This window comes from Meleagris gallopavo, chromosome 6 (genome assembly GCF_905368555.1).
Source record: "Meleagris gallopavo chromosome 6, MGAL_WU_HG_1.1, whole genome shotgun sequence".
In the NCBI taxonomy this organism is placed as follows: domain Eukaryota; kingdom Metazoa; phylum Chordata; class Aves; order Galliformes; family Phasianidae; genus Meleagris; species Meleagris gallopavo.
In genome coordinates, this window is record NC_139409.1 from 9,152,453 (window position 1) to 9,171,310 (window position 18,858).

Genomic DNA, 18,858 nt, shown 5'->3' on the forward strand with positions numbered 1-18,858 from the left:
ACTGCACACTAATGGATGCAAAATATTCAGCTTCCCTAAAGTTGCATATTAAGGAAAAGAAAAAAAAAAATTGTTCATAGCTTGCTATGGGATGTTTTCCATTAAAGAATAAATCTACAGCTTGACAATTGCAATGTTGTTGCAATTTATCAAATGATTAAAAAAAAAAAAAAAAGATTTTATGCTAACAATTAGAAAGGTAGGTGAAAGTGCTCTTTTAATGTAAATGAATGAAGTTAATGAAGTAGAACCCATTGATTCCAGCAGAGAACTTGTTCTGTGGAATTATCCCTTTGAATGTGCAGCAGGCTATGATTTATCTAGTAGTATTCAAATTCAAGGTTGAAAATTCTTTTATAAAGAAGGCCATATAACATAATTTTTTTGTAATTACAAAATTCAGTTTTCATTAACAGTATACTTCATAAAATACAACACCTCCACCAAAAATGCAACATCTTCTGACCACAGCTAAAAACATAGCATTAAAAAATACGAATTGCATTCACTGGATCCAAAGGCTAAACACAAGAAAGGCTGAAAAGGCAATTCCCTTCAGCAGTATGACTCACAGGGAAAACCAAGCAGCCCCAAACACTGAAACATAGGCAGAACCTGGATGCTACTGAGATAACAGTTATTTTCTGTGCACTGGGATGTGAGTTCTTTCCAGCACTCTATAATAAACCAACCACAGCTGATTCTTTTTTTCCATTACTTCTCTATCAAACTATTTTATTTAATGAAGGAAAAACTAAAGTTTTATAAAGTAAAATGTTCCTACCAAAGTGGTTTCAGAAAATCTCCATTATATATATATTTTTTTTACCAAACGTGGAAAATCATAACATCCTAACTTAGGTGATTACCATACAGCATATTTATCAGCATAAATCATAAGAAAAGCAGCATTTCAACACAGCTGAACTCCCTGTGACTTGTTAAATGAGTATCTGTCCAAGCAGCATGACCTAGAGTGCCATGTGCCACACTGAAAGCCAGGAACCAAAGTTTTACTCCCGCTGTGATTTTGTTTCACACTCAGCTATGCTGAGTATGATGACTTTACTGTATTTGCTTAACCCATACTCTGTTAAATAAGATGGTTATAGATTTACAGCACTTTGCAGAGATTTTTCCCCGTGGGAGCATGGGGTTATTTCAGTCTTTATAGTTTGTATTAAATAATTGTTTCTTAAATTTGTGTAGGGGATGTTATAAAGATCATCAAAATGTTCTTTTGTTTCTGCATATACTCTCATTAATTTTGGTATTAAAGAGAAATCATTCCATTTTTAGATGAACTATTGAAAAATAATAAATCCAATAAAATAAAAAGAGGCGAATTCCATATACATACTTGACATCATCGAAGGCACTCATCTGCAGCTTCAGGAGATCTGCCACATCCTTTATTAACTCCAGGCCCTTTTCCACACTCAGGGGGCTGTTGAAAGGGAGCAAGAAAACACAGCGTTATGAAAATGGAACTCATCAATACTTGAGAGGCTAAAAGTCCCAAAAGAGTTATCACCTTGGCCTCTTAGAGTCTGAAAGCCACCAGTAACTGTATTCCTGTCACATAGTGATCGTCATATCAAGGGAATTGGGATCAGGTGCTTCTTCAGGCATGATGAATCACCTGAATTTTCCAGCAATAAGACAAACAATAAGGTGTAAATGGAATTGTTAGGAAGTGTAATGGGCCCATGGTGCAGCAACCAGTTCATCTCGATCCTCAATAAAAAATGTAATAAAGTAAAAGGACAGAAAGAGAGAAAAGGATTGACGAGACAAGGAGGGAAACAAACAATGAAAGTCAAATTGCAGGCTCAGTAGCAAATGGACAAGGGAAAAGCAAATTTTTAAATTCATTAGTTTTTAAAATGAATCTTCGCCCAGTGAAAGGATACAAAATTATTATTTTGTAATAATAAAGATTTGAGAGTAAACAATGGAGCAAGGCACACAGTCCAGAGGACACTGATTAGATACATAGGATTTAGTTTGGTGTGTGTACGCACTGCTGACAGAACCCACTTTAAATCTTTTTAACCTTTGTCGATGCCACATTTACATTTTTTAATTTAGAAAACAGGTTGCAATCAAGCATAACACAGGAGGACTGCTAGCATTTAAAGAAAGCATTTATCTAGATGCAAAATATATATTTTAAAAACTTTTAGGTATTAAAGTTGCTAAAGCTGTAAAGGTGTATTAAGAACATTCTAATAGACAGACTGTACTTTGTTTAGCTGTTGTTTAGTGCTGTGAAACCAAATAAAAATGTATTTAGAAAGTAAAAAGATTTGAAAATTATATAACAAGCTCTACTGAGAACAACAAATGCAGCATTCTCTAAATTGTGATTATAGAATTATTCTCAAGACTGTCAAAGCCCCAACACTCATAGCATTAAACCTTACAAGCCTGATACTTATCTGACTTATGCCACTTTAAATCAGAAACAACTTTGATGAAACTAACCCAGGGGAAAAAAAAGCTTCTGTATCTTTTCCTTCAAGGGTTTATAACAAGTAAGAGAAGGAGGTGTCAAAAAAGTACGTACTGTTAGACATGATCTTTTCAACTGGACTAAGGGGAAAAAAAGACCTCTCAGAGCTCTGCACCTAGGTTATTATCTCTGCTTCACAGAGAAAGTTTTTTGAATCTAATTTTATTGCACTGTAATTATGGGCACGGATTTATTTATTGGCTGCAATGAGTGCTGCTAATTTATTTATTTATTTACTGCGCCGGGTTCTGCATGCAGTGCCCTAAGGGCACCTCTATTTAAATAATGGGATGTCTCGTGGATCTTGGTTAGGCTGGAATTGTTCAGCCTCCCTTCATGCTACTAACCCAAAATGCTCAAGAGACCTCCTGTCACACAGGCAGAGGTAGCCCCTCAAGGCACCAGATAAATTTAGAGTTTTTCTAGATGTATGAGACAGAAATGTTCTTGTCTGAAAGTAACAAAAGAATCTGATTGTTTCTGTAAGGAAAAAAATGTACTATAGATTATTCATAAAAATCCTATATTTCAAGGACTGACAGTGGGCAGAAATGTGATTATTCTCATCACTATGAAAGCAGATTGTCATAGTGACTCAGGGGCTTATGTGTTAATTAAATCTTTTCTCCCAAAGACACTGGCTTAAATTTTATGAAAATGATTGGTGTCAGCAAGCAGGCTTTCATGGTAACAGCAAGTATATACAGAGGTGCAGGGAAAGTCTGCTGCATACATTGATGCCATTTTTTTTTTTTTTACCAAGAGAGTTACATTTGTAAAAGCTCAACCTTCCATTCCTGCTTACCTCCCCTTCCCTGCAAAAGCATTTCCCAACCTCTAAACCAATGTATGCTGCTATGAGTCAATGTAATAACAGTAATATGTAATCAGAGCATTTGAATGGTACAATCCAGCAAGAATGCTGGAGAGAAAATGAGAGAGAAAAAGGTGCTAGAAAGTTTCTTCTGCAAGTCTGAGCATCTAGTAGTAGTCTTGTTAACTCTCATCCAATAGCAAACTAAAGAACACAGGCTCACAAGCTCTCATCTGGGGTTAGGCTAAGAAATTGTCATTCATAACAGCACAGGAGAACTACGTACTTTCCAAAGGCAAATCTGGATGTGTTCAAGGCCAGGCTGGATGTGGCCCCGGGCTGCCTGATCTAATGGGTGGCAAACCTGTCCACGTCATGGGGTTGGAACTGGATGGGCTTCAAGGTCTCTTCCAATACAAGTCATTCTATGATTCTAGGATTCCACAATTCTTCTTTGGTATCAGTATTATTATCGATCACATTCTCACATTTGAGGACTCACATTAAGAATTGATTAATTTATGCCCAAGTACCTTGTAGTATCACTTTCACAGTTTCTAAATGTTGCCACATACTAGTACTGCTGATTACAATTCTGTAACAGCTGTATGGTAGGAGAGTTGAAAATGCCTAATCATTATCCACACTCTATTTCCCTACTACTTTAATTCATATTGCATTTTGCTCAGTGTTGCACACTGTGTGCTTACATAGTGACTGACTCTAGCTTTACTTATGCTGAGTGAGCACACTGTTCCCAGCAGTATGGCATTAAGCAAACTACCCGAAGCCTAAGGAGAGTGTCCCACCCCTGATAAATGAAAAGGAAGAGCTCTCCTCGGATATGGAGAAGGCTGAGGTACTTAACGAGTTCTTTGCCTCCGTCTTCATGGCCAGTCAGGCTTCTCACGCCTCTCATGTCCCTGAACTTCAAAGCATAGGTGGAGGGAGCAAAATCCCTCCTACTGTAAGAGAGGAGCAAGTCCAGACTACCTCATGATACGGAACATGTACAAGTCTATGGGGTCTATGCTTTTGTACAAGTCTATTGTCAATAGAGATATCACATTTTTGAACCATGTTAGCCAGAACCCTGGAATTCATAACATGGCTAACATGGTTCAAAAATGCGATATCTCCATTGGCAATTGAATTAACTAAAAGCAAAGTGTTACATAAAGCAAGAAGTAAAAACAGAACACAACAATTCAGATAAGGAACAAATAGAAGACACTGCAAGAAGATATTTTAATAGAAGAAAGTTTCTCTGGATGCAATCATAATGACAAGGCCCAAGTCTTGGAGGAAAGATAAGATTGGAGTAGGGTTCCTACAACTTAATTTGAACTGTTAAGTTTTAGAATCATAGAATCGTTTGAGTTCAAAGGGACATTTCAGATCATCTAGCTCCAACTCCCTTGCTACCGGAAGGGACACCTCCCTCTAGACCAGGTTGCTCACAGCCCCATCCCGTCTGGCTTTGAAGAGATTTAGACTTTAGTTTCCTAAAGCAGGAGAGGACAGAGAGCCGTGTTGTTACAGTAACAGTCCTATCTGGCTCTGCTCACTCAGAGCAGTGTGGTACAGTGGGTCTGGGCCATGGCCACTTCATGTCCAGACACAGCATAACACAGATCCTGCCCATATAAGTTTTCTTTTGAACCTGTGATAATGTATTTCACTACACCAGCAATGGTAAACTCTTAAAGAGAAATCACAACTTGCAAAGGACTCAGAGATAAAAAGCACATACTGGAAGAAAGAAAAGCAACACGACCTCTTTATGCCTTGGAAGTTCTCTTGAGGAAGTTCTCTTGTAACCTTCATTTTGTTAAAGAAAATTAATGGGTTTTGCTGCATCCTTAACAGCTCTTGATTTTTTTAATTTTTTTTTTAATTGCCTTGAGAGTTTCTCAACACTTCCAGGAAAGGTTTTAGCCTTAGGAACAAAAAACCTCTGGATGGCATAGCACCTTTTGAAGATCATATAGCTTCTGATGGCCAAGATCTTGAGGTAGAGTTTACTTTAGACTTAGAATCATAGAATCACAAATGTTGGAAAAGACCTTTAAGATCATCTACTCCAACTATCAACTCATCACTAGCATTCCTGCTAAACCATGTCCCTATGTGCCACATCAAAACATTTCTTGTACACCTCCAGGGACAATGACTCCATCACTTCATTGAGCAGTCTGATTCAATGCATTACCACTTTTTCAGAGAATAAATTCTTTCTACTATCCAACCTGAATCTCTCCTGGCTCAACTTAAAGCCATTCCCTCTTGTCCTATCACTGTTACCTGGGAAAAGAGGCCAACCCCCACCTCACCAAAACCTTCTTTGAGGTAGTTGTGGAGAGCAATAACATCTCCCCTGAGCCTCTTCCTCCCCAGACTAAACAGTCCCAGTTCCCTCAGCCACTCCTTCTAAGTCTTGTGTTCCAGACACTTCATAGCTTCGTTGCCTACTGTACACAAGCTCCAGGATCTCAGTGTCTCTCTTGTAGTGAGAGGCCAAAAACAGAACTCAGTACTTGAGATGCAGAGGGAAGGTCACTTCCCTAGTCCTGCTGGCAGCACAATTTCTGATACTATATATGTTTCCTATCTTTTCTATAATTTCACTTGCAGTAGAATTCTCTTTTGCATTTTTAAGTTAACTGTGTTAAGATCATAGAGCAGCTGAGATTGGAAGGCACCTCTGGGTCCGTGTGGCCCAACTCCTGCCCCAGCAGGGCCCCCTAGAGCAGGTCTTTTTCAGGTTTTTTCAGGCTCCAGTTCTCTACAGCTAGAAAGACAAAGGGAGGGTCAGAAAGCATGTAAAATTCATTTATAAATAACTTTCTTCTCTTGCTTTGCCTCCTTATGTCATCTCTTTCTGTAAGTTCTAGCCTAAATATTATTTTCAAATGACAAATTCAAACCCTACAGAATCAGTAGCCAAAGTCTGTTTTACCCAGATTCCAACTGCTATGTCATATTATTTGCAGAATACACTTTGTTTGATAAATTTTAATGACAATGAAGAAATAAAGGGGGAATAAAATATAAATATTTCCTTTGGGGTTTATGTAGATACATATTTTCAAGTCTGGCACAGAATCATCTGAAAAATGCTGTTTTTGTTTAATCTCACATTGCAGCACACAGCACTTGCACTGAACTACTTGTATCTACTAGAGCATATGGCTTATATCTCTGCTAACCACAGACAATATTGTATGGTAGTACTACATCATTCCTTCAGATGTAATGACTCCCAGCTGACTGAAAGATTTTGATGTCATGATGTTAAATCATGACAAAATCATTTAAACTATGAGAAAACTAAATAGCCCAATACATAGATACTTGTCTGTACTAAAGTTCACAATAAAGACAGCTCTTTTTAATTTCATCAGGAGTTTTATCTAACAAGAAAAGCAGATCTGGGCTATAAAGCTCTTTTATTTAGGGATGGATCTTAAATTAAAGTGCAGGAATAAATATCCCTTTACCTTAATGCGAGCTGCTGAGCACTTCTGAAAATTAAGTAATCCATTTAAATTCTCAAGAGCAGATTTGGGAGACCAACTTTATGTAATTGGTGAAACGTTTCCAGAATTGTACTGGACACTGGATACAGCAAAATTAGATTGCCTGGTGAAAATAATAATCCATATCTTCCAATATCTAAATCCATCCTAGTGAGGGAGTTGAAAACAGAAATAATTTAAGGAACAGTCCACTTACAGAGGTAATTCAAATAATAGAACATTGGATTATAATTTTCCTCTGCTACTGTCTATTAAAGATTTCACTCTTCATTTGCTCAATTTGTAAGAAAAACATTGGGTTGAGGAGTTATTTCTAGAAATTTGGTTCCACAAAGTTGGCACTACCTAGAGCAATCACTTTAAGTGATTTCCTTCTCAATCACTGCTTCATACAGTTTGTTACCCTATTTTTGTACATGTGAAACTATCTCATTATCATTGGTTTTATACATAAATGAGAATATCAGCTGATAAATAAAAGATGAATGAAGAAAAGAAGAGGCCTTAATCAGGTGACCTTGGTCAAGATGCCTTCCTCAATTTCAACATGAATTCCCTTCATGTTGAAATGTTCAAAATGAAGGGAATGATACCAGCTTTTTTCCCAGATGACTAGTATTGCTACTTAAAAGACTTGCATGCCTTCTGGATCTAAGAATAAAAAGAGCAGCACTATTAGCAGTCCCTAAAAGCTAAATGTATTTCCTCCCTATCAAACATGGAGAAGATGTTGTGGTAGCAAAGACCAAGTAACATGAAAATTAGTTTTTAGTTACAAGAAAAATTTCCCTACCAAAAATATTGTTCTAAATTATTTCAACATGGGTACTAGCTTTCTTCAGAACCCAACTGACTGATTTCACATCACGTTTAAAGCACCTGGATCCAGGTGAACATAACTTGTCCCACACTGCTGAGTTGGTAGCCTTGCATACACCTGCTGTGGGAAAACGGAGTAGGTGTCAAGAAATTTGTGGACTAGGTATGCCTCACACATGGCCAATTAAACCACTCCCACAAAAAAGCAGTGCTGAATATTGTATGCTGATCTTGATACCAGGTAAGCTTCTCACCACAGTTATCCAAACAGTGCTGCAGATGGATGCCACATTCCCAAGAAATTCCCAAGATAAAGTATAAATCAGAAAAGTGAGTACAACCAGTTTGAATAATGAATTGCATATTTTTGACCTGGACCTAATGGTTTATTCATTCAAGTCTCAAAGCTTCCAGTTCTAGTTAAAGAACAAGAAAGAAACATGTAAATGAAGAAACAGGAGGAGTTCTGCAGGGAGAGACACTGGCAGCATGGCCAGCTCTGCATGCTGACTTAAACGGAGCTCAGATTCTAATAAAAGCCAGTGGGCAGTGTCAAAGGGAACAAGAGAAGGAACAGCAGTAAGCAATGATGAAAACTATATGTTCTGTATTTCCCAACATGCCTGTCAAAACAATCACATAAATTGATCCATTTAGGTCGCAAAAAATCTGATCCAGTTATACAGATGGCTTGACTGCTCACATTTGCCAAGCCTGCTCCCCGAAAGGAGAGCAACATGTAGCTCAGAGTTACACTGAGGTTATGTCAGTCTCACAAGCAGTTGCTCTCATTCGCTTTTCCTTCTCCCAACTGCCAAGTGTCTTCGAAAACCCACTTACTGAACTCTGAAATTCTCCCTCAGTGCCATCATTCAAATTATGTATTGTCTTTACCAGACTGTACCTAGTGCCCTTCCAGTATTCTGTTTAGCAATTGTAATGCAGCAATATAATGGACATCCAGACAGCCTTGTCATATTAGTTCAATTGAATCATTTTCTGCAAAAATGAAGAATAATCTACAGTACAGAAATAGGCTTGACACTGGGAATAGCACTCCTTAAACCAAAATGTCAGTCCAATCCCCAGTGAAATCTTAAGTAAGGTAGGATTCAATCCTCCTGTTACTTTTTTTTTTAAATCAGGACATAGGCAAAGAAGTCCAATTCACCCATTTTTGAGAGTGCTGAAAACTGTGCCAAAATTACAAGGCATTTATCTACAGCCAGAAACTTGCTTAAGTGCTTAAATAGAGCCTTGTCAGCAGCACCAGAAAGCTCATGCTGTGCAGTGGTAGGTGCCACTCTTAAAACCAGCCTCTCTTTCGCTGTCCACATTCAAGTACAACGCCATCTTCACTCCACCTATTTCTCATCAAGAAGGTTCAAAAATTGGTTACACTTGTGCTCAACTTGAATTGAACCCACATTTCAAGTGAAGGTGGGAAGAACCTGAACATAGCACCCAAGGCTTTTGTGAAGAGAGATTTTTTATTTAGTCTGTTTACTTTAAAAACTTTTCAAATGTTTACTTATGTGAAACACACACATACTTAAAAACCATTTGGGACAGCAGCATTCCCTTCTTCTGAGTGATATGACTTATGGTCACATTCTCTCTTGCATGTCATCCATCTTCCGCTGTCATTTCTATGCCTGAAGATGAAACACTAAGCTATCATGAGGATGACAGACAGACCTATCCCTTAGGGCTAGTACCCAGAGCACCCTCCTATAATATAGGAGTTAAAACTGCTTGGCATAAGTTCTATAACTCCACTTCCTGCTTCACTTTCTAAGCCCTGCAGTAGTAAGGGAAAGACAGGCAGGGATACTCCACAAGGTGCTTTTCAGCACAGGAATGTTAGATATGGTGGAGCCCAGAATAACCTACTGGTTTGGTATGTCTCTGTGAGGCAGGGAGACACCTAGAAGTCTGGGTTATCTTCTGGAGTTTCACAAAGTCCCTTCTAAATAGAAGAGGAGAAGAGGTGCCAGAATCTCCTTGTGTGGATATGTATTCATTTGTCCCTCAAGGAACTCAGTGATGTCATGGGAAAAAGACAACATCCTCATTCCTGGGGAAGATGAGTAGTTCAGCACTTAAGTAAGACAGTCTGGCCTTCACCCTAAATACTTAAATAACTTCCATTTTAGCTTAAAACCTAAAATATTTCTTAAAAGGAAAAGGCACTAACCACAGAGATAACAAGAACAATGCTCTTTGAAAGCCCAAGTCATAAGGACCAAATCTGTTGATTAATTTACTTCCAGTAATCAACTTTAATAAACCTTAATTGAGAGGTAAGTGTAGACTATATCATGTGGTGGCTCTTTTGCCTAGAAGTTAACTGAGACTCGAGCTGCAAAACATAATTCTGTTGATCTTGCTGCCTTTATATTTGAGCACTTATATCTAAGATTTTTAAGAAATTTGTTAACACTGCAGCATCTTTCATGCAGCTCTTCTTTTTAGTACTGATCTTAGATACTTTTTTATTCATGAGGCTTTTATTTTTCTAAAAACTGAATTTTAAGATAGATACATTCTTTAGTTTAATAACAGTTACTTTGGTTTAATGATTACTTAGCAAAGTTCCACCTGTCCATTCTTCAATGTAGTCTGGGTATTGACATCAAACTGACTTCCCTTAATTAACTATGCAATGGTCTAGTAACACTATCAATTTCTTAATATGCAGCACAGTTTCCTTAATGCCATAGACAGAAAGGTAAATCCCCCCCAAAATAAATAAATAAATAAAGATACCAACAACTATAAACAAAGTTCAGAATACCATACAGAATGCTTTAGAGTCCAGTATCCTAAGAGGCCACACTTAGGATGAATAAAGCTGAGGACTAGATTGCTTAGTCTGGTAAAGCTATTAGGCAGCAGCACGAACATTGATTAGGCTGCAAGCAAACATCTTGCTGATGGGCAACTGGCAAGAGCAACCTGGCCAGCTCCAGCACAAACTGTAGTGGAGCAGAACACCAGAGTTGAGCTCTACCTTTCCATGAGGAGCTGCTGCACACCAACTATAACTGCTCTGCCTACTATAAGTAGTCAAGAGAAAAGGAGAGGGAGAACAATTTCCTCTTTCTGCTATTGAGATCATGAATAAGCGAGAAGGGCAATTGCTGCAGGCAGCAGATCTCCAGCAGTACATGGTTTTTATAAGGGCATGTAGCAACAGTATGAGGGGAAATGGTTTTAAACTGGAAGAGGGTAGATTTAGACTAGATATCAAGAAAAAACTCATCTCATTACTGTGAGGGTGATGAGGCACTGGCATGGGTTGCCCAGTGAGGCTGTGAATGCCCTCTCTTGGAAGCAATCAAGGACAGGATGGAAGGGAGTGTGAGTAACCTGCTCTAGAGGGAGGTGTCCCTATCTATAGCAGGAGGTTGGAACTATATGATCTTAAAGATCCCTTCCAAACCAAACCACTCTGTGATTCTATGATTCCATGCTAACTCCAGTCTTTGAATCAGTTCTCAGCAACAGATGTGAGCACAAGATAGAAGGTTGCATTACACAACCTTGTACATGCTACTCCCCGATTTTAGCAAGCCAGCTGAAAATCATGTGAGTCTGAAAATAAAGCTAAAAAAAAAAAGAAAGGAAAATGAAATCCAAGATAATGTTGGAAAAGTTCTTAAGAAGGAGGGTGGGAGATGTGATTTTTGAAATACAGCTCTGTAAGGACTAACTACAGAACAGCCTATCCTGGGAGAGCCAATTCTGTGATAAACAGAAACCTTTTGTTCTTTTTTTTTTTTTTTTTTCTCTTGAGCACTGTTTCATTCACACTGCTAAAAGTGAAGAAAGCAAGATATTAAGGAAATCATCCAGTGACAGTTTTCAACACTGGTCTCAATTCTTTGAGGAAAAAGTTAGAGGTGTGAGACTTGCTACGAAATTGCAGGTATTCTGGCAGCTGCCCAAAGCCTACTCAAAAAGGTGCAAATCACTCTACTCTAGAATAGCTAGGGATCTAATAAATCTAATAAATCATAACATTACACAAGAAAAAACAGATTCTATCTGATCATTGATCTGACTCTAGAGGCACTATAACAGTGACATTTTTTCCTTATATGCACCTTGCGTAATGCATGTACCATGTGTTTCAAGATTAGGATGCTACTCTCAGCCACGCACTCTGTCGCCACGCACTCTGTCTCCATGCTCATAGCATTGCAGCCGGGGCAAAGACTGGAGAAAGATCAGAAATCAGCACTTCTTGCCCTTCTGAACCAAGAACATTCCTTCTGAAAATAAATAAGTAGGATTATCGCTTTCTTCTACCAGTGGTTGGTTAGGCATGTATTCATCACTTACTAAAATCTCTTTCTTTTTAAAAAATCATCCTGCTAAATTGTTGACCTCAATGATATACTGGACTGGTTTGTATTTAGAAATGGACAACCTAATTCAGGATCTGAATGCCTTCTTTTAAATTTCCAAGTCTGAAAACATGGGGCACCATACCAATGGTAGGATTTGTGCATCTAAACAGCTTTTTTTTTTTTTTTTTAAATTTTCCATTGCCTCAGAGCGCAGAGTATGAGGAGTTTAAAGAATATCTTTTTTTTTCCTATTTTTTTTTTTTCCCAGAAAGACTATTTTTGTTAATGTCTATTATTCTGTCACACTTATTCGAGCTGAATTTCATCTACCATTGTGCTCCTTAATCCCTCAATGTATTTAAATCCATCTGGAATTTTTCTAAATCCTCCATAGTTCTTCCTAACAGAGACAATTTGCCCATGGGGTACCACTAATCCCTCTACATGCTGAGAAGCAGCAGTTCATGACGAATCTTTCCCTCCTATCTCATAACCGGTTCTTAATCCGCAGAGACGCCGTGGCCCTTGCTCTGTGAGTCACACTCCTTAAAGTCGGTATGAAGAGCATCCCATTTATCTCCTGTTGATTGGAGGGCAGGTACGACTTGTGGTTTTGCTGCAACAGCAGCTTTTCTCTCAGGAGAGGCTGATGCATCTCCTCAGAAGGCACTTTGCTCCCTCACGGCTCCTGGGACCAATGCTGTCACAGAAGTAAAGAGAGAAACTCTGGCATGGTCCTCTGGAGGTGGAAGCACAGAAGTCTTTTGATAGAAATAGCTGAGACATAAGATGTGGAATTGGTTTATCACTAATGTGGTTTCAGAGTCTGAGATCACAGCACAGAGAAGCTGAAAATGACACTAGGAAACCTTTTATTTAAAAAAAAAAAACAGCTTTTTTTTCCCTCTTTTTTTTCCCCCCCCCAAGATTGGTAAATATTGTAATACGCAAAATAATGGGAACTTCACTTACAGAAGTATGAAGTAAAAGGATATGAACCTCTCTTTGTATGCAAAGTTCAATAGTAACAGAAGAATGGAAGAGCTACATCACAGAAAAGGGACGTAGCTTTAACAAGGGTCCTCAAGAAAATCTAAGTTCCATTCTCCCATTCATTCCTGTGCCCAGGAATCTGGCTTCATGATGCTTTTCCTCAAGCTGCAACTCCTATCTGACTCCAGAGGTCACTTACCAAACCAGCTGATCTACTCACAAAAGGATTTGCATTCCAGAGGAAAGTCACCATATTTGCCAAAGAAGGAATAAATGATGTCAGCTACAAATATCCCATGGAAGAAGTGAATGCTCCTGCATGGCTGCATGGCGGTGGGACTATCCCATCCTCATTAAGTTAAAAAAAAACAACAATATAAACTACTGAATTCTGCCTTCTACAAATCTTACTTTTCATTTCCTAGACACAAAGGGAGTCTCACAACAAGAAAGTTTCCATACAACAGAGGATAAACTGAGACATTAAAGGGCATCTTTTCAGGATGCAGAGGAAGTACAGTGAGGACTACTGGAACATTTTAACATCAAAGTAATTCATAGTGTTATCATTATTTTCTGTCTGAGTCCACCAAGCCTAAAGGATCTTTAGACACCAAAATTGTATTTACTTTTCTTTTCTGGAAGTGCCCCTGAGAGTAACCCACATGATGTGCTATAATGAAAGTCCTGGGCACTGATGTTTCATCAAGTCCATGGTGTTACAACACTTGCCTTGTCTGTCTGAGTTTGAGTCTCTTGTCTATGTTCCAGTTAGCTTCATGTATCTTGAAGTACTCATCTCCAGCACATACTGAGAGAAGAAATGAATTTTAGCACTAAACATATTTTATCTGGTTTGAACTCATCCTGTACCTCAAATTCAGTTATATTGTAATGAATTTTGTAATTAATTCGCATTTATTCAGGGCTGATGAAAGCAACCAAATAACGTCAGAGCACAGAGCTACTCACTGGGTTGCTGGAGAGCAGCCTGATGTCATGAGACTGTGACTGTAAACATGTTAAGGACACTGCAATTTTATATCTTTAGTTGCAGTTTGTTTTAATATGCTGTTTTTTTCATTGGCTTTATTGGCCTTTAAATCTTTTTAAACTTACTTTTTTTTTGCAATTTTTCAGCAAATTCCCGCTTTCCATATTTTTTCCATCTTTTTCCACCACAAATGAGTGTGAATTTAAACCCCTTAATATGAACAGATTCAAGTCCAGACCAATTTGTAACACAGATGACACCTGGTAAAAATCAATAGCAGTGGTAAGGCTATGAAGGTCAGAGTGATAACGGCATTGTGGAAACACAAGAGTGATTGAGAAGTCAAGAAGGATCACCTCTCTGGAGTTATAATTGAAGTGTGACCCTGTTCCAGCCTGTGCTTGTATTGTTCCAAATACGCAGTACCTCCAGCTATGTTAATAGTGACAAATTCATACAGACATGTTGTTAATGGCAAAAACATGGAAATAATGGCAATAATCTCTGCCATAATGATGATATCCTCCTTTCCAAGTCTGGATTCCATCAAAGCACTCCTTAATGCATTTTTAAGCTGAACATTTGAAGCAGTGATGGAGTTTACTTGTCATAAATCCTACAAAATTCATTACAATATAAACTCTCTGATAGAAAAAAAGCCTTGACAAAGCAAGATTGTTTTTTAAAATCAGATTATTAATGAGTAATTAATAAATGAGATCAAGGTCAGCTGGTGATATACATTTTAATGGGCTTTTGACTTTTTGCATATTCCCTACCTTAATATCACCAAAAATGTTTTTCCTTCAAGGTAACTTAAAGCCCAGACCAAATTACAGTGCAGATGGTTTAAATTACAAAAGACAAAGTATGTCCATCAGCCTAGTGCTCAAAGAAGGAAAATAAAGAAACACAAACATTTCTGTAAGATACCAAAATGTTTAACATTTAAAAAATTGACTTTTCCTAAAACTCAGTCTCCATTCTATCAATAAAGTCTGAATTTATCTCTCCATCAGACACACCATAATCTGAAGATTGTAGCATACCTGCTTGTAAAACAGCGAGTGAAAATATCTACTCAATAGTAAAATTAAATTATTTTCTCTGTTCTGATTTATTCTTAGTGTTCTGAATTAGTCCTCATTGATCTTCTCCTTGTGAAGGATTTTCTTGCATGTTATATAAATGATTTAGAGTGAGATAAAAATGACTTCATTCTAATTTTTAGTGGTCAGATGTTTACATTGTATACATGTTATCTGAGTCAAGAAATTTCAAAAATTTATCAGGCATGAAAATCAAATTATTGCATGTTTATAGCTGACCCTCCCAGAACTGAGCAAAACACCAATGAAAAAGTGCTAGTAGAGAATGGGCTGCATTATCATTCATTTTGATGAATTCACTGGAATTCCAACCTTTGTTTTTCTCCTTTTCATGCATTCCTAAAGTTAATATTTGTCACTCTTTTAAAATGATTTGCATGGTAATTACCAGAAAAACACCGTAGTGGATTAGAAGGATTGACCATATGGAATTGTGAGATACTGCATCATCTCAGGTGTTTTATGTCTACCACTTTTACAGAAGCAAAACACAGCTTAGCACCCCATCCCTATGATAAGAAACATGTAACCCAATGAGTAAAGGTCTGCGGCATGGAGACAGCAGAGCAGCATGAACCTACTCAAAGAGAGGCTGTGGTGCCTCTGCACTGGCTGCAGGTCCACGAGACCCAAAGAAGAGAAGACTTCTGCTAATGCAGAAGAGAAGACATGGAAAGAGAAAATGGTGGATCTAGGAACATTTTTCAGAACACCAGAAATATTTATGTGTTCAGCTGAGCAGAGAGATACAAATGCGAGCTAGTCACTGTAGCACTCCTGGGACTCCAGGTGCACTGCTAAAATTACCCAGTGCATTTCAACTGTTCAAGGGACCAGACTCAGTGCCGTTACTGTGTGTCATGGATCAGTCGGTCACCAGTTAAATCAAGTCAAAATCTGGCTCTGGATGTTCCTCTGGAGGTGAATCACAAAGCTTGACCCACTAGCAAACAAAGCAAAACATTTGGGCAAGTGAAAAGAGGAATAAAGGGGAGCTTGGATGGACTGTTGTGAAGTTATCTACATCAGCAGGTTATGGGGTAAGATAATTTAACATATTTTGGGATCACAAAAGCGAAGGGCAACAGAAGTAGAACAGGCTGTCATACCATCTCTGCACATAAAACAAAGAAGAAATTAAAAATATTCAAAGCTGAATTCTCATACTGAAAAAGCTATTCACAACCACTGTTTTTCTGCTATTTTCTTGTGCATTAAAAAGATGCATGAAGTATAATTTTCCTGTGAGAATGTATAACATCAGAATTAAGGTGAAACACTGCATTAAAGCAGTGATGTGAAGGATGCGATTTCTGCCACTGAGAATCACAATGATACTGGGGGATTAAAGAGGAAAAAATGATTTTGTGTCTAAAAAACACTAGGGAGTGTGAATAACTACATGTGAACAGCTAACCAAGGAATATTCCAGATTTACTTTTGTATAGTGGTTGTGGTGCAGAGACAGTGACAGAATTGTCTCTCATCGATAAATTCATAGGCAAGTATTTTCTACTTGTATTATTTATGTAGAAGATCAAGCTACATTATAAGAAGCAAAACTTTTGGCGTTAAGTTCAATGTTGGACAGTTATTTATTTATACATGGGCAGAGTCTACTAGTGAAAGTGATAAATTGAGCAATAAGAACTTTACATTTTTCCTTTTTTTTTTTTTTTTTTTTTTTTTTGGTCTGTGAGCAGTGCTGTCAGGAACTGGTTTTAACAAACTTTAGTACCAAGAGCATTTCTGTTTTTTCTTTTAGTTTTTAAAGCTAGTTGTAGAAGTTAAGTGAAGAATATGCATGATTTTTTTCCCCTTGATAAGGTATACTTGCAAACAGAATAACAATTTCAAAGAGGACACTGAGATATGTAGGGAAAGTCAAATCAGTGTTTCTGTTTGTACGTGTGTATTAAAGGACAATAACATTCTGTTATTATTTTCTAAGGAAAGCTGAAAAGCCTCATGAAATACAAAGGCTCAGCTTTTAAGACACATCAAGACTTTCCAGTAACAAGGAACAAGAAAACCTATTATTCCTGTTTCGTTGTATACGATTCATTTTTATTTTATATTTCATTTTTAAAAGCAATTAAAATGGCCTGCATATCACTGGTCGAAATAACAAATGATGAAGATGACGAAAATGCAATTCTTTAACGACTTGCCTAGGAAAACAAAAAACCTGCAGAATGAATTGAAAATTCTGTACAACCCAGCTTCAGGGTCCTAACCTGAGCAACATCCTGTAGGAAGTAATCATTATATGCAGAGCAACATCCTTTATCACCTTTATGAAGGTGCAGAAATAGTTTCAAGCTCTTGGAATCAACCTAACCCTTAGCATATTAAACGGGTCAGACTAATCACCTTTCGCAGCAGTCTTATACTATGAACAGTAGATCAATTTTCAGCTTTGTCAAAAGTAACTGAGCAGAATATCAGCAATCTCAAATTAAAAGCACAGAACTGATGGTATGATCCAATTAAGTTAACATGTTGTGAACAGATTTACAACCTAATTTTACATAGACAGTCTGGAATTGAGCTAGCATGTGACAAAACACAAACTATCTAGGAACTGACTAATGTAACAGTGCCAGAAGTAGGCTCACAAGCCAACAGAACCGCCATGAACTGTGAGCTTGAATGTATGTGAAAAACCTTAAAATTTAGAATAGTTCATTTGGAAGTGACCTAAAAAGATCATCAAGTCCAACTGTCTGATCACCTCAGTACTAAACAAATTTAAAGAGCATTGTACAAATTCCTCCTGATCACTTGACAGGCATGGGGCATCAACCACCTCTCTTGGAAGCCTGTTCCACTGTTTGATCATCCTCACATTAAAGACATTTTTGTGATGTCCAGTCTGAGCCTTCACTGGTTCAGCTTTTGCAGTTCCCACAAGTCCTGTCATTGGTTAGCGGAAGAGCCCTCTGCTTCCCCTCCTCATGAAGAAGCAGAAAGCAACTAGGTTATCCCTATACCCCCTTTTCTCTAAACTAGAAACAGCCCTCATTCTCTTCCATAGGAGATGCCTTTCAGTCCATGCCTTACAGCACACATATTCTGATAAATCACAAAATAAGATAGGTTTCTCTGCATTTGAGGTCCAAAATACTATGATTAAGCAGTGAAAAGAAAAGAACTTTCTCTCTCGAACTAGAATTTCCCTTAGTGCGTTGAAGTCTAGCCACTAGTTTTGAAACTGCACACCAGCTTCAGTGTTTTCACTGCTGAGCAAACAGCAGCTTGCATTTAGTTTTGCTCTAGACGGTAAGAGCAACATGTTCTGGATAGTCAGGCTTTGGATTGCCTCACAAGGGACTCAGAAGTCTAAACGGTGTTTAAATGTTTTGACTGTGGGATTTTGGCCCACATCTCAGAGCATATCCTGCCAGACAAATGAGAGTAATGGCAACTTTTCGTGTTAAACAAAACCTTCCATACTTGAAGAAGTTTAAAAAAGAGGAGGAGTTCTTTAGTCTGAGACTTCTCTGATTGGAGAGTTCCCACTGATATATTCCCATTATAACGGTATTTTATAGCTATGGCTGAACCAGCACACAAGTGAAAATAACTTCCTTCAGGTAATTTCATTTTATAGGATTATTTCAGAGATTAGTAGAAACAGTTCATAGCAATAATTCTGAGAAAGAAACAGACCTCTCTCACACAAATCCTACAGTGGTTGAATATCAATTTTTTGAAGGA

The 18,858-nt window shown here is 37.9% G+C and overlaps 1 protein-coding gene across 2 annotated transcripts in view; it reads right to left on the reverse strand.

The window, feature by feature from the left end:
• PTPRN2 (protein tyrosine phosphatase receptor type N2) overlaps positions 1-18,858 on the reverse strand; it is a 622,129-nt gene that overhangs the window by 360,606 nt on the left and 242,665 nt on the right. For both annotated transcript variants that reach the window (XM_085227026.1, XM_085227025.1), the window contains exon 10: positions 1,361-1,447. In XM_085227026.1, the coding sequence (XP_085083152.1) occupies positions 1,361-1,447 (87 nt within the window). The remainder of the gene's footprint in view (positions 1-1,360; positions 1,448-18,858) is intronic.